This window comes from Callionymus lyra, chromosome 18 (assembly GCF_982586985.1).
Source record: "Callionymus lyra chromosome 18, fCalLyr1.hap1.1, whole genome shotgun sequence".
Taxonomy (NCBI): domain Eukaryota; kingdom Metazoa; phylum Chordata; class Actinopteri; order Syngnathiformes; family Callionymidae; genus Callionymus; species Callionymus lyra.
The window spans coordinates 9,894,290-9,909,361 of NC_141835.1; the positions used below are offsets into that span (position 1 = coordinate 9,894,290).

The 15,072-nt window shown below is 35.9% G+C and overlaps 1 protein-coding gene across 6 annotated transcripts in view; it reads right to left on the reverse strand.

Moving 5' to 3' along the window:
• Positions 1-14,958, reverse strand: part of ralgapa1 (Ral GTPase activating protein catalytic subunit alpha 1) — an 80,204-nt gene extending 65,246 nt beyond the window's left edge. For all 6 annotated transcript variants that reach the window (XM_087780630.1, XM_087780628.1, XM_087780629.1 and 3 more), the window contains exons 1-16: positions 14,600-14,958; positions 10,426-10,536; positions 10,281-10,330; positions 9,170-9,227; positions 8,990-9,033; positions 8,750-8,927; positions 7,369-7,484; positions 6,281-6,419; positions 6,010-6,218; positions 4,370-4,684; positions 4,120-4,299; positions 3,033-3,104; positions 1,831-1,979; positions 1,577-1,700; positions 1,362-1,508; positions 17-107 (exon numbers count right to left, since the gene is read on the reverse strand). In XM_087780630.1, the coding sequence (XP_087636756.1) occupies positions 17-107; positions 1,362-1,508; positions 1,577-1,700; positions 1,831-1,979; positions 3,033-3,104; positions 4,120-4,299; positions 4,370-4,684; positions 6,010-6,218; positions 6,281-6,419; positions 7,369-7,484; positions 8,750-8,927; positions 8,990-9,033; positions 9,170-9,227; positions 10,281-10,330; positions 10,426-10,536; positions 14,600-14,705 (2,089 nt within the window). In that variant the 5' untranslated portion in view covers positions 14,706-14,958. The remainder of the gene's footprint in view (positions 1-16; positions 108-1,361; positions 1,509-1,576; positions 1,701-1,830; positions 1,980-3,032; positions 3,105-4,119; positions 4,300-4,369; positions 4,685-6,009; positions 6,219-6,280; positions 6,420-7,368; positions 7,485-8,749; positions 8,928-8,989; positions 9,034-9,169; positions 9,228-10,280; positions 10,331-10,425; positions 10,537-14,599) is intronic.
• Positions 14,959-15,072: the final 114 nt, after the last annotated feature.

Consider the following 15,072-nt stretch of genomic DNA (forward strand, 5'->3'; position numbering starts at 1 on the left):
AAATATAGTACCAAACCTTTTCCTTTGTGTTTCTTCTGCTTTTGTTCACTCAGTTTATCCAGCGGCAGCTCGTTCAGATCCACGTTGTAAAGGTTCCGGGCCAACACCTGAAGAGCAAAAGCATCTTTGATGAAAGCTTGTGTGGAAGAAGAACTGATTTACTTGATGCGTTTAATTCCTTGATTATTCAACATGTGGTCCCAAGCTATGGAAGCATATCAGTGGTGGTGAGATTGTGGATGTTTGAATTTAACATTTCAAATGTTGAAACTTAAAAAAAGACACCATTTCATTTAAAATAATTCAGAGCAATTAACATTGTTAAGATAATTGGATAATTTATAGATGGTACATTGAAAAATTTTTTTTTACCTTTTTACATTTAATATAAGGTATTACAATAACAACAACATTGTAAAATCATAAAATAAGAATAAGTGAAATGTTGTTTTTTTTTACATTTTTTAAATGACAAACTCAATTTGTAAAAAAAAAAAAAAAAAAAGGTACGTTTATTTGCTAAATATCAAAAATATTAAATTCAACCATTAAAAAAACCCTTTTGATAAACGATAAAATTGTAAAAACAAATTATATATATATATATAAAAAAAAATTCAATACCAATTTAAAAAAATAAAGATTTTTTAAGTTTAAATATTACATATTCTGATGGCACTTCTTTACCACTGGGCTGGGGGGCCTGTACCGGTCCCAACGGCATTTGCTTTTGGGCCGCACGGAAAGTAGAAATTAATGTTTAAATTTATGTTGCATCCGTAATAAACGAGTGAAAAGATGTCATGACTTTTAGTAAAATATTAATATCTTGTGACGTGTTTAGACACATTTTCAGTCAAGTTCACTCCAAAAAATAAGTCAATTAGTAAAAAGAAAACGAGTATAACATGTGTTTTTTGCCGTTTTTATCTGTCGGCTGGTGCGTTACAAAAAAGGCTGTGGTGAGAAAAAGGTTGAAGGCTATAAATTAAAGGGGAAACGATACGTGTATTGCGATACAAGTTGTGATACTGTAGTAACAAGGATATAGTTGTAGTACTGTCGAGGACTTGACTCTGGTGTTGCAGAATCTACAGACCACATGACTCTTGACGAAGTCGTAACTGCTTTCATTTGTTTTTAAACAAAAATATGTCCAAACATCAGCTTTGAAAGCAGCTGGAGTCGACTGTATCCTCTCGTCCTCAGTCATCCCTATTTGTATAGCTGCAAATGAATGCTGTACATACACTGCTGGTGAATATGGATGAGGTATCAAGAAAAAAACATTGCAATATTTAAGTGTATCGTTACTTTCTAACTACTATAATGGATTAAAGAAAAGGAAAAGCCTTCAGCACCTTGGTCAGAGTCTCCATGGTTAGCGACCACTCGGTGACCAGTTCCTCCCAGCAGGTGAGGGAGGACAGAACCGACAGCAGGTCGTCCCAGAGTTCTCGGCTGATGTGGACGTTGAGGTTCCCTTTGATCCAGGCGACGATTAATGTCTGCGCAGAGGAAGACAATCGGTCGATCCGATAAAAATAAAAGCCTTTTTTAGTCGCTTCATTAGTACCTGGAAGATTGGACCAGCCAGTCTGCCAGAGAGAGTGTTGTTCTTCTTGCCCTGTGGCATGATGGACGGAGGTCTTTTCATGACCGACTCGGTCACTCTCAACAGCACCAGGAGAATCTGCTCCCTGGGAACAGAAAAAGAACTTAAAAAACCGACTTCTTTTAAAAAAAACTTTTGTTTATGTGGAACTTTGAGCCTTCAGTTCTTCTCCACACAGTTTAAATGGTTGACGGACTTCATCGATATCATCTCACCATGTTTTCTGATCCATGGTTTCGTGCATCACGAAGCTGCGGTAGATGTTCAGGACACGCTTGCACATGTCCACGTGTTCTTCTAACAGGATCTTGATGTCGTTCGCCGGTTCCAGGAGGAAGACGTTGGACGAATGTGTGATGAAGACCTACATTAAGAACACAATTGTTACATTATTACGCAACATGTTTCATGTTTGAAATAAATACTTTTTGTTGGGAGAAAATGGGAGAAATTAACTACTGGATGTTGCACTTCAGGATATAACATATAAATAAATAAATAATACATTGAAATTATATCACTTATGGCTACATTTAGATGGATTTGATTAAATATTTATGTATTGTGCGCATGTGTGTGAGTGTGTGAGTGTGTGTTAGTGTGTGTGTTAGTATGTTAGTGTGTGTAGGTGTGTAGCTGTGAATGTGTGTGCGTGTGTGTGTACTTGTGCGTGTGTGTGTGTGTGAGTTTGTGAATGCGTGTAAGTATGTATGTGTGTGCATGTGTGTGAGTGTGTGTTAGTGTGTGTGTTAGTATGTTAGTGTGTGTGTGTTAGTGTGTGTAGGTGTGTAGCTGTGAATGTGTGTGCGTGCGGGTGTGTGTGTGTGTGCTTGTGTGTGTGTTTGTGTGTGAGTTTGTGTGTGTGTGTGTAAGTATGTATGTGTGTCCGAGGGTGTGTTTGTGTGTGTGTGTTAGTGTGTGTGTTAGTATGTTTGTGTGTGTCTTGGTGTAGCTGTGAATGTGTGTGCGTGTGTGCGTGCGGGTGTGTGTGCGTGTGCTTGTGTGTGTGTGTGTGTGAGTTTGTGTGTGTGTGTGTTTAAGTATGTATGTGTGTCCGAGGGTGTGTTTGTGTGCGAGTGTGTGTTAGTGTGTGTAAGTGTGTTAGTGTGTGTGTTAGTATGTTTGTGTGTGTGTTAGTGTGTGTAGGTGAGTAGCTGTGAATGTGTGTGCGTGCGGGTGTGTGCGTGTGCTTGTGCGTGTGTGTGTGTGAAAAGAGTCCACAACCATAAAATAAATCAAATGTAATTCCAATGATGTTGAACACATCGTAATCTAACCACACAACATTTGACAACACATCTTCTTTCTGTCACTGACCACATGCACTTTTTTAATTCGTTTAACATAATTTGATGTCAAATGAAATGTTGAAAACATGGCGTGTGACTCACACACAGTCCATAAATAAAAGTGTTACCTGGAGTGTTGTCTGAACTCCAGCAGCAACACTGTACTCCAGCAGTTCGCTGTCGATCCTCTTGTTCATCCCCTGAGACCACAAATGAAAGTTAAGGGAAAATAATCAACGTATTTATTGATACAAAAATCTTACTTTCAAGGTGATATTATTGATCCGTTTGTCAAGATTTGCTAGTAGAATATTTTGGTGGTATTTTCAAGTTTCATCTGAAGCTTTTTAGCTCTAACAACTAGTAAACAAATCTAATTTATTAAAGACATAAAAAGCAAAAACCCAATAAGTATGAAAAAATGTGTTTATTTAGGATGTTTACTCTGTTTATTAAAGGATCATATTATCGTAAAACAATTTGTGGTCCGAATAAAGGTTTAAAATATCTTTATTTAAAAAAATGAAATACAATTTCCTCACTCTGGGCTAATAATTAAAAAATACTGTGTACAGTACAAGAAATTAAAAAAAGTTTGTTGAAAGAATTAAGATGCATCTTATTTTAATGAAAAATTAAATCTTCCCTACTATAAAAAGATTATATATATATATACTGTATATATATTTGAATGTCTTAAACATTTTTAAAGATTCTAATTTCCACTGTGGGGTGAATACTAATGTATTAAAATACACCTCAAATGCCCCACTGTGGGTTAAATAAAAGTGTCTCTTATGTTGGAAATATGTTAATAACTAAAATAAGATAAAATAAAATAGATAGAACTTTATTGATCCCTCCCCACTGTGAGATAAATAAAGGTGTATCTTATGTTGAAAAAATGAAAATAAATGAAATATTTCTCCACTGTGAGACAAATAAAGGTGTATCTTATGTTGAAAAAATTTAAAATAAATAAATAAAATATTTCTCCACTGTGAGACAAATAATGTTGAAAAAATGTAAATAAATAAATAAAATATTTCTCCACTGTGAGACAAATAAGGTCCATTGCATGTCTTCTTAAATAAATGAATATTGTCAAATTTCCCCACTGTGGGATGAAAGAACGAATATCTTCTTGTTTCTTCTCCTGATGAAGAGTATTTAACTATTATGTTTATTATTGTGAGAGCTTCCATAAGCAGATACCTCATCGTCCTTGTCTCCGAGCTGAGAGCCAGTTTCTGAACAGTGGACGGCCGTGATGGGATAAGGTCCTTCTTCTGGCTCCTTCATGAAAACTGGTTTGTCCTCCATGGAGATCCACTCCTGGTAAACACGCACCACCTTCCGCATGGCAGCAGCTTCACACATGGGGAGAAGAAACGCCTGAGAAGAAACATCAATTATTAAAGTTCTTCTAGTTCATCCATCTTTATCCATCTTTATCCATCCGCACCTGTCTGAAGATCTCCGTTATGAAGTTGACGTTGGCCCTGGAGCAGGTCAGGACCCTCCTCACCACCTCCATGTCGGTCAGCTGCTCCTCGTCCATGGAGCAGAGCGAGGAGGAGCTGGGTTCCCTCTCGGTCAGCGTGGACGTGTTGGAGTGGCTCTGTTCGGGCTCGCCCCCCGGCCCCGCGCAGCTGCTGAACCCCATGCTGATGGAGCCCTGCCCGGACGAGCCGCTGCTCACTTCGGGGTGGTGGTCCGAGCGACTGCCGACCTCCTCTGAGCCCCCCGCGGAGCGAGCAGCCAGTCCTGCTGCTGCTCGCTGACCAGGAGAAATCAAAACAGGTCATTTTTTAACTGAATTTCTTTAAACATCTTAAAACATTTTTATTTGTTCAGGCTTTTCCTTGATTTTCTGGAACTCCTGTGTTGTTCTCTGTGTTATCTTGACATTTTAAGTATATATTTTATTGAATATTGTTTTGATTGTTTAAGCGCTTTGTGACCCTGGTCTGGAAAAGCGCTATATAAATACAAATTAATTACTTACTTATTTAATAACATCTCTGCTACTCAAACAACCCAACAACTTATGACACATGTATATGTATATAGGTCCTTTAGACAAAAACAAAAAATGTGTTATTTAATTTATTTAGCAACTTCAAAAGTATTAATACACGTTAATCCAGTGGGAGGCAATACGATTATTTAATGCAGTGAGGGATTTTAAAAAAAAGGAGCTAAAAATATATAAAATCGAGCTACATATGCAGAAATATTGGGGTTTTTTGATCGGATATAAAAGCACAATTAATTTCTGATACATTTTGTATTCAATTTAATCGTTTAAAGTGGCAATAAATACTGAAAAATAATAAAAGTTCTTAAAAAAATCCTATTTATGTCAAATCTAGTAATGAATACTAGAAATAATTACAAATTAAAATTGTTTCTACATCATCTTTGACCTCACAAGAGCCACATAAATACAAAGGGCTGATAATCTCTGAATGTAACTCTTAGTTTCTTTAGCAATTTTTTTTTTAAATCTTGTCTTTTATGAATATTTCTTGTCCCGCAAAAGAAATTATAAGAATTCCAAAAGGAAATCATAAAATGCCTTAATATCATATATACATGTTTTGTCCAACGTTTTTTTTTTCATAATTTATTTTGAAACCGTTTGAATAACATTTATATAAAATGAAATAATATACAGCAAAATCCAAGTTCAAATAACATTTTTAAAGATAATATTTGACAACGTTATGCCTTAATTACACCTGTTGATATCCTTAATTACAACATTTTTATTATAGTAGGATTTCTTACTTATGGTGCCTACTAAACAGTGAACTCCCATGATGCTTTTCTTCACACCGCTCCATTAAGTGACAATACTGTATTTAACTTCCATGTCAAAAGAAGTGATGGTCTGATGAAGCTTCATGGAGCACTGTCATTATCTTCAGAGTGCACTAGATGGCGGTCTCTGCACTATATTCCTTTCTTTTGAACAACTGTTCTAAACTGATGGCGCCACCTACTGACCTCTAAACAACATGACACCGTTTCATGAAACCTCATCATGAGATTGTGGAGAGGGACCTCAGACCAGACCCCCTCTAAAAAAGTGTTCATTACCTGAATGTTTTTGGGTACATTTTCTCCTTCAGTTCCAGGGATGAGAGTCTGAGCGTTGGGTCTCGGTTCCAACCAGAAGTAAACGAGCCAGCGGATGAAGATGACCCGGGCCTGTAGGAAACTCTCCTTTGTGCAGTACAGGGCTTCGCCACCATCCTGGTCTCTTCGTACTACGCTGTAGTAGGGTTTGGAGCGCATGGGGGGGATGTCTACAAGAGAAGAACGTCTCTTAGCTCGGTTTGAAGAACGAGAAAAGCGAGGAGACACTGACCCAGTATGGGGCTGTAGAGGCTGGATTCTTTCGCGAAGTTGGGGAAAATGTGAGGGAGGTAGAACTTCCTGAAGTGATCGAAGAGGAAGCTGAAGCCGCGCTCGTGGTTCTCTTTGCAGCGCCACTCCAGAGACTTGGCCTGGAGACGAGGACACGAGACACAAAAAAAGCCTGTGTTGAAAAAAGTCACAATGATACACAATCGACAGCCGTGCGGGGATGAGATCCTTTGTCCGATGGAGAGAATGAGCTTCTGTGTGAACGTGAAGTTGCTTCCAAGAACCATTTAGCCAAAGACTGAGGAAGGAATCTCATTATATTCAACATTAAACGATGAAATCTGATAAATAATCAGGTTATACGACTTAAAAACTATTAAATACACAAAAGTCAGATGAAGAATCTTAGAAGTATTTCTATATTTTATTCTACATATTAACAGCTATTGTTTAGATTAAGTATAATAGTAGTGCTAAACTGGTAATTATTATATATTGTTTTACATTTTAAAACAGTGTCTGTGCTTAAACAGAGGAAATCAAGAAAAATTAAATAAGAAGTAAAGGAGACAAATATTATAAAGTCTATCTAAACTTTTATCAATCCAGGGGATACATTTTATTTTAATTCATAATTATTTAAATTTTATTTAGTTATTTATTGGTTTATACTCAATTAAATGTACATTTCTTTATTGTATTTTAATCATCTCCTTTATTTATTTACATTCGTTTAATTCATTCTAATTTATACATTTAACACCAATATAAAAAAATACACTGAGTTACAATTGGACCAGACTTTTTTTTTGTTATGTTCTGTTAGCATGAATTTGGGGCTAAATTGTGTACATGGCTAATGTGTCTATCATGTCCCTACTTTTTTACTTAAAAAGAAAAAGTTTAATTTGGGTAAACCAAAGTAAAAACCAAAATCAAGCATCCAAAACGTTTTTTTTTTTGTCACGTTATCTCAGAACCAGTGCCACAAGTATCACCCGAATCCTACACAACAACTCCTCGCTGTTAGATTTATTGTAGCAACTGACTTGACTTGTGTTTATTTTAATTCAAGGTGTTAAAATGTACCCGATTTCCCATGTACTTCAGGAGAGCCTCGAGGAAGTAGGCGGTGAGGTCCTCCTGGTTCTTGTCACCGGACTGGGGAGGAACCAGTGGAGTTATCTCTTCTGGAGTCACCTGGGCTGTAGTGCGAGGAAACAAAGATATGAGATGTCGAAAAAAAACATGTTATAACTCTTTCAAATAATATTTAATTGAAGGCAAATCATTTAGTTTTCCATCTGTTACTGCAGTTATTATGTAAATACCAAAATCAAGCACCAGTTTCAACCTGGTTGAAGAATGTTCTTTATAACAAAAAACAAATATATTTAAGGGGGGGGTCACAGATTTATTTTTATATATGAAATACATTTTTGTAGTATTGTCGAGTACTCGACTCTGGTGTTGCAGAATTTACAGACCACATTACTCTTGATGTTTGTTTTGATATCCAAAATATATTTATTTTAGATGAAGAGGACTTAACAACTGCTGCCATCTAGCGGTCAGGATTTTAATTACAACAAAAAATGAACAAATGTTGTGAATATTTGCAATTTAATTCTAAATACAAAATCTAATTGTTTTATTTTAAACCCACTTCATTGCACTGTAAACCATAGAAGAACTTCAAAATTAAAAAAATATATATAATATGATTTTGAAGCCAAAAACAATATACTGTATATATATATACATATATTGACTCTTGACAAAGTCATAACTGCTTTCATTTTTTTGTAAATCCAAAATATGTCCAAACATCAGCATTAAAAAGGCGACTGTATCCTCTCATCCTCAGTCATTGCCAGGATTTCCAGGATTTCTTCTTTTTTTTTTTAGCTAAGGAGGACGTAATGACTGCTGCCATCTAGCGGTCGGAATTTTATTTGCAACAAACAATTGAACAAATGCTGTGAATATTTGCAATTTAATTCTAAATACAAAATCGAATCGTTTTATTTTAAACCCATTTCATTGCACTGTAAACCATAGAATAACTTTGTTAAAAATATATATATATAATATGATTTTGAAGGCAAAAACAATATATATATATATATTTTGACAAAGTCGTAACTGCCTTCATTTTTTTTTGAAATCCAAAATATGTCCAAACATCAGCATTAAAAAGGCGACTGTATCCTCTCAACCTCAGTCATTGCCGGGATTTCCAGGATTTCTTCTTTTTTTTTACATGACTGCTGCCATCTAGTGGTCGGAATTTTATTTGCAACAAAAAAATTGAACAAACTGTGAATATTTGCAATTTAATAATATATATATCTTTTTTTTATAATATATATTTTATATATACATATATACATTTTATAAAATCAAAAGTTGGTAAAATGAGCTGACGTTGATTTTAATCCACTTTAAAAAGTTACACCATGTGACTTACTCTCCGTCAGGTTCAGAGGCGGGTTGATGAGGTTGTCGAGGGTGCGCGGCGTGCCGTTGCACAGCGGCGTGGGGAAGCCGGGGATCAAACAGGCGAACATGCACAGCTGCTCGCGCTTGGCTTTGCTCTGCAACGCCTGCATCCACAGCAGGAAGAGACGCACGCCTTCCCGACGGATCTACGTGTAGAAGACGCGTCAAACGTATCAACTCGTTTTAACTCCTTTCATAATTCAAGTACCTTCAGAGAATTCCCAGTGTGCAGCAGCTTCTTCAGGATCAGCCCTGCAAAGAAACATTCACTTCAGATACCTTTATTTTCCGCTGTTAATGATGTTTTTTTTAATTACTCTTTATTATTCGATGAAGACTTAAAATAAAACTGCTTGAAACCCTCAACAGTACGAGCAACTGTTCTTACCGATGCTGTGGAACTGCCATCTGCTCTGGATTCGCTCTGGTAACAGCTGCAGGATTTTCTGTTGAAAAAACACAAGATCCAGTTTAGTGAGTGAGGAAAAAAACATACACTGATATATAAATATACATCGATATATATAATATATATATATATATATAGTTATTTTGGGGTGGGGGGGATTTCAAATCAAATTTTAATCAGTCCCTGTAAGGTTATTTTTTTAATAAAGTGTTTAAAATAAATCAAATCATAAAAATCTTAAACATTCACAGCATTTGTTCATTTATGTGTTACAATTAAACTTCCAGCCGCCAGATGGCAGCAGTCATTACGTCCCCACCCGGAGCTATGGGAACAATGAAATTCCGCAAGATCCCGGCAATGACTGAGGACGAGAGGATACAGTCGCTTCAAGCTGCTTTTAAAGTTTAATTATGGCTACTACATTCTATAATATATTTCCGCTTTCAGTTCTATTTATTCAACAGAAAAAGGAGTGGAACAATCACTTAAATTCAGTGTCCAATGAAATCAAGCGAACATTATCCAAATGTATTTGGAAATATATGGTATTGAATTGTATTGTGTGATTAGTGTATTGCTACAGCCCTAATACAGTTAGTGTTCAAAGCCATGCAAGAACATTTTTAAGGTTCCATCTTTACTTGTACGGCATTTTTAGATTACACAATAAAAATGCTTCAAAGTTAAAAAAGAAACACAGAAAAAAAGCAAGAATTGTGACCAGAAAAACTACAAAAGTTGCAGTAAAAAGTGTTATTTGGAAATAATATTCGATTTTCTTCTAAAATAAAAAGCCCAATAATTCTTTTACTTTTTTAAATGTAATGTTCAGCCTCATACACACACTTGCATAACACTGTAGCGACTCCACCGCCCAGCTTTCTTAAGTGTTGCTACACTTGTGGTCAGCTGGTTGCAGCAAGTGCACTTTAAAGATCAACCGCAGAGACATAAAACACTAAAGTAATTAAGGTCAAACCATCCTAACCATTACATTTTTAAAGACGTATCCTGCGAGTTTGTGTCAGATCAGCATCATGATAACAAGTTTCTGGACAGAGTAACACAACAGAGATAAGAGTTCTACCTCGAAGATGAAGAGAATCGAGTCCAGCTCCTCCCTCTGAGATTTGTGACCTAGAACGAGAGAAAAAAAAAAAAAGATCACTTGACGTTCGCCCGTTTTTATACGTTTGTTTTGCAGCAGGTTTTTTCTTTTATGGCAAACTCACCTTTCTGCTTGAGGCTGCCCTCGATGGTGACAAAGTTTTCAAAGAAGACATAATAGATGTGGGAGTAGTTCACGTCGAAAAACTGCTTCAGCTCGGCTGACTCAGCATTTTCTGTAGTATAAAAGAAAAAAAAAGATGAATGAGAAACGACCCACATATTTATACAAAACACCAAAATACAATTATTTAAGATAATAATAATATGCTGTATCAAGTCATTTTTTAAAGATGATTAAAAAGGATATCAAATTTTAAACTAAAAACCAAATGTTAAAACAGACCTAAAATAAATATATACATTATTGTTATTGTATTTACACAAAACACAGTTTAAAGAGAACTTGTGAATGCTCCAGCAGGTTAGTGAATGAATATACATGTATATCAAGTACATGAAAACCACATCTAGTCACCATTAAGTTATAAATATACGTATAAATTAATGAGGCCTCGGAATAGTCTGACCTTTCATTAGAGGATGTTCATCTGAGGAAACTGTATAAGTTTGAAACTTCTCTAAACAATAAAGAGAGGAAGATTCAATGAACGACTAGGAACTCAGTTTACAGTTGTAAAGAACTTGTGGTTTCTGTTACTTTTTATTGCTTTTATTTTATTTTATTTCAATTGTTGCTGTCAAAGAAATGTAAAAACAAGCAAGTATCTAAGTAAAGGTTATTTGCAAAGCGCTTTTAATAATTTGGTTAAAAGAACAAATCGTTTGGGATATATTCTTTTAATTTTACTTATGAATAATGATCAAAAAACTTTTGTATATTCTGTAAGAATGTGTAATAACAAATGATATATGTGTACTTGTTTTTTTTGGTTATTGCACCTAAAGATAAGGTTCCAGGATTGAGTCAGAACTTGGGTGACTTGGGTCAGTCGATCAAACTGAGCCTGAGAAACCTGGGTGTTGTATTTGACAAAGACATGTCTTTTGTTCAACACTGGAGAAAATTGACCAGAAACTGTTTCCTTCAACTGAGAAAAATATCTAAACTTAAGAAAATGGTGTCACAACACGATCTGGATCTTATTATCCATGTGTTTGTTTCTTCTCGTTCTTCTTGTAACAGTTTATTTTGGTGTCTAAACAAGAAGGATCTGTCTCGCCTGCAGTTAATACAAAACTCTGCAGCGAGAATTCTGGGCCGCTCTAGTAGGAGAATCTCTTCACTGGCTTCCAGTTTCTTTCAGGATCAACTTCCGGTTCTTACTTTCAGATCTATTCATGGTCAGACCTTCCATCAGTGATTAGATCCAGACTTACACCCCAGCTCGGGCTCTGAGGTCTGTGGATCAGAATCTACTGATGGTTCCTGAACACGGTTCAGGACCAGAGGAGAGAAATCCTTCCAGACTGTTGCTCCTAAGCTTTGGAACGATCGTCCTCTGTGTTTGATGATCTACTGACTCCTTCAAGAAACATCTTAAGAAGTTTTTATTTGTGCAGGACTTTCCCTGACTCCTGTGTTTGTCTTATGTGTCTATGTTTTTGTTGTTGTTTCTCCATCAAACAATTTCCAGTTTTGCATTTATGTTCATTCACATTTTTGACCCTTATATTCTTTTAAAAATATTTATAGGTATATGAACATTAATCTGCGTTGATGTTTGAATAAACCATCTGGTGGGCCACATAAAATGACTTGTCTGTCCGGATTTGGTCCCCTGGCCATGACTTCGAAACATGTGACCAATGTATTTACCATGAATTAACTTTTATGGTTGTCGTTTTGTTTAATTTTCACCCGTTTTCTCAATTTGTAACGTCCCTTGTTTCACCATCGTCTTTCTTCTCCATGTGTCCAAAGAATCCTCTTGTTACCATATCTTAAAACTTCTAATCCACTTCTAGATTCACTTCCTGTCTTTTTATAAAAGTAAAATTATATTCAATTTCATCAAAAGATTAGAATTTAAGTAAGTACCGTCAAATGTACCTTCAATTGTGCATCTATTCCATGTTTAGCCACATTGTAATCACAAATAATCTGCAAGTCAGTTCTTGTTATCAAGGCCTATCGTTTCCCATCAAGCCAATACGGGGGGACCACACCTCATTTTTAACATCCCCGCAGACGCACACAATAGAAACAGGAAGTCCAGCTACTGGACGGGACATAAGGAGGAAACACTAGACGGTTTCCTTCTCTGCTCTGTGTACGTTGGTGGGTGTGTGCTGGTGTGAAACCATCACAACAAGACCACAGAATAACAAACCAGACTTTAGCACAGCAATGGTATAACTCAAGTTATTTTATGTGGTCCGCCCGAATGGTTGACTCAAAATTAAATAAGATTAAAGTTGACATCTTCACAGAGATAAAATCAGATGAGATAAGATAAGTACATGGATTATTAAGGTCAAAGAATTGTCTTAATAAGACTTTCAATAACATAAATAATGCTGAAGGAAAGGAATTTGATTGGGGGGTAAAAAATATCATTAAACTAAATAAAACTGGCCACAAAAACCTATTTTTTGCACTTTAATACAATTTAAAAAACATTGTGAAAGGCGCAAGAGTCAGCGAAACCATTTTCTTTTTTTAAATATTTGGAAAATTGCTTTCTTTTAAATCGCGATGTCAATTTGAATTTAAAAAAAACCATTCAGGGTTGGGTGTGTGTTAGCAAGAATCTGGCGACGCAATACAGGAGCAACAATACTTTATATTGCGATATATATTGTGATACTGTACTTACAAGGATATATTTGTAGTATTGTCGAGTACTTGACTCAGGTGTTGCAGAATTCACAGACCACATGACTCGCGACGAAGTCGTAACTGATTTAATTTGTTTTTGAAACCAAAATATGTCCAAACATCAGCTTTAAAAGCTGCTGGAGTCGACTGTATCCTCTCGTCCTCAGTACACTTGAAAAAAACAAGCATCTTGACGTGTCAAGAGTTGAAGGTTTTATTGACTAAGTTGTAATTGCTTTCATTCATTTTGAAACCAAAATATGTCCAAACATTAGCTTTAAATGCTGCTGGAGTACACTGTATCCTCTCGTCCTCAGTCATCGCCTAGATCTCAAAATACATCCTAACGTCAGCTTTAAATGCTGCTGGAGTCAAGTGTATCCTCTCATCCTCAGTTATCATTGTGATTTCTTGAGATTTCAATGTTTCAAGGACATAGTAACTGCCGCCATCTAGCGGCGTGACGTTTAATAACAACAGAAACATGAACAAATGGTATGAATATTTGCATGTTAATTGTAAGAAATTAGAATTATTATATTTTACACAGACATTATTGAACTTTAAAACTATAAACAAACTATAGTAAAACACAAAAATGCAATATTTACATTAACAAAACTCTAAACTAGCGGTCACTAAATAGACAAATCATTCCGAGACAGTTTAAAATGCAACTAAATCAACTAAAAACAGGTTTCTTTTCGTTTGTCGACACTTGTATCAACATAATCGCAAACTTTTGTTTTTAGATTTACATTCCCAGCACCAAGGAAGTTCTGATGATACCAACCCTTTTAAAATTGTGGTGAATATTAAGCAAGTCATGACATTAACAAAGTGGCATTTAACGAAAATGTCACGCCTAAAAAAATGGAACCGTATTAACCTGGTATTAAGGCGGTTGACCAGAACTTGGTTTACTGGTTTTACTAATCCATAACTTTCTTTATATGTATCACAGGAAAATGAAACGTATATCCCTGGAATGTTCTCTAAAATACCTTTCTAGTAATACTAGGTTCCATATCAATCAAATAATCTTTTTAATTTTACACACACCTATAATCAGTGTCTGGTATGCTGCTGCAACTACAAACTGTCATATTGACTGTACTTTAGTCTCTCTTTATCCATGATAAAGTCTATGCTTTCATGTTGTTGTTGCATTTTATGAGTATATTCTAAATGTAAGGTGTTTAGCTAGCTATTTAAAATCATGTTTACATTAACTAAAACTCTCAACTAGCTGTCACTAAATAGACAAATCAATCCCAAGACGGTTTGAAATACACTTAAATCAGTTCAAAACGAGTTTTCGTTTATTTGTCGAGACTTTATTTGTATGTTAAATAAACTTTTTTTTAGATTTAGTGTTTGTTTTTAGTGTTGGTGTGACATTCCCGAGGAAGTTAACCTGCGTTAGCTGCTTAACCCGGTGGGGAGCTTTAACTTACCTATGACTATTCTCAGGTGCTTGAGTCTGGTCAACACGTCCTTCTTCGGGTCCAACACTTTCTGTGTTGATTTCTTAACGTCTCCATGAGGCTTTTTGGAAAACATTCCCGAGGCAGGACAGCCAAGAATGCGAGGGTGGACGGCGAGGAGGAAGAGCTAGCTCCTGGGTTTTTTTGCTTTTTTGAAAACAGCGTTAATCTCCGGGGATAAATGGGAGGTTTCCTCGGTTGGTTTAAAAAAAACACCGGTTTTCAGTCGTCCTCCGGTACACCGCGGGGTGAAAAGAGGTTTAAAATGTGTCCTAAACGACCCATTTTGGGGGATATTTTTGTCAAACGTAGCGGGGCAAAGCATCCACCCATCGCCCCTCCTATCAACATCATGGCGGAGGAGGAGGGGAGGGAAATAATGGAGACCAGAAAATATCAAACGACAAACTTAAACCGCGTTAAAAAAAACATAAAACCTGTTA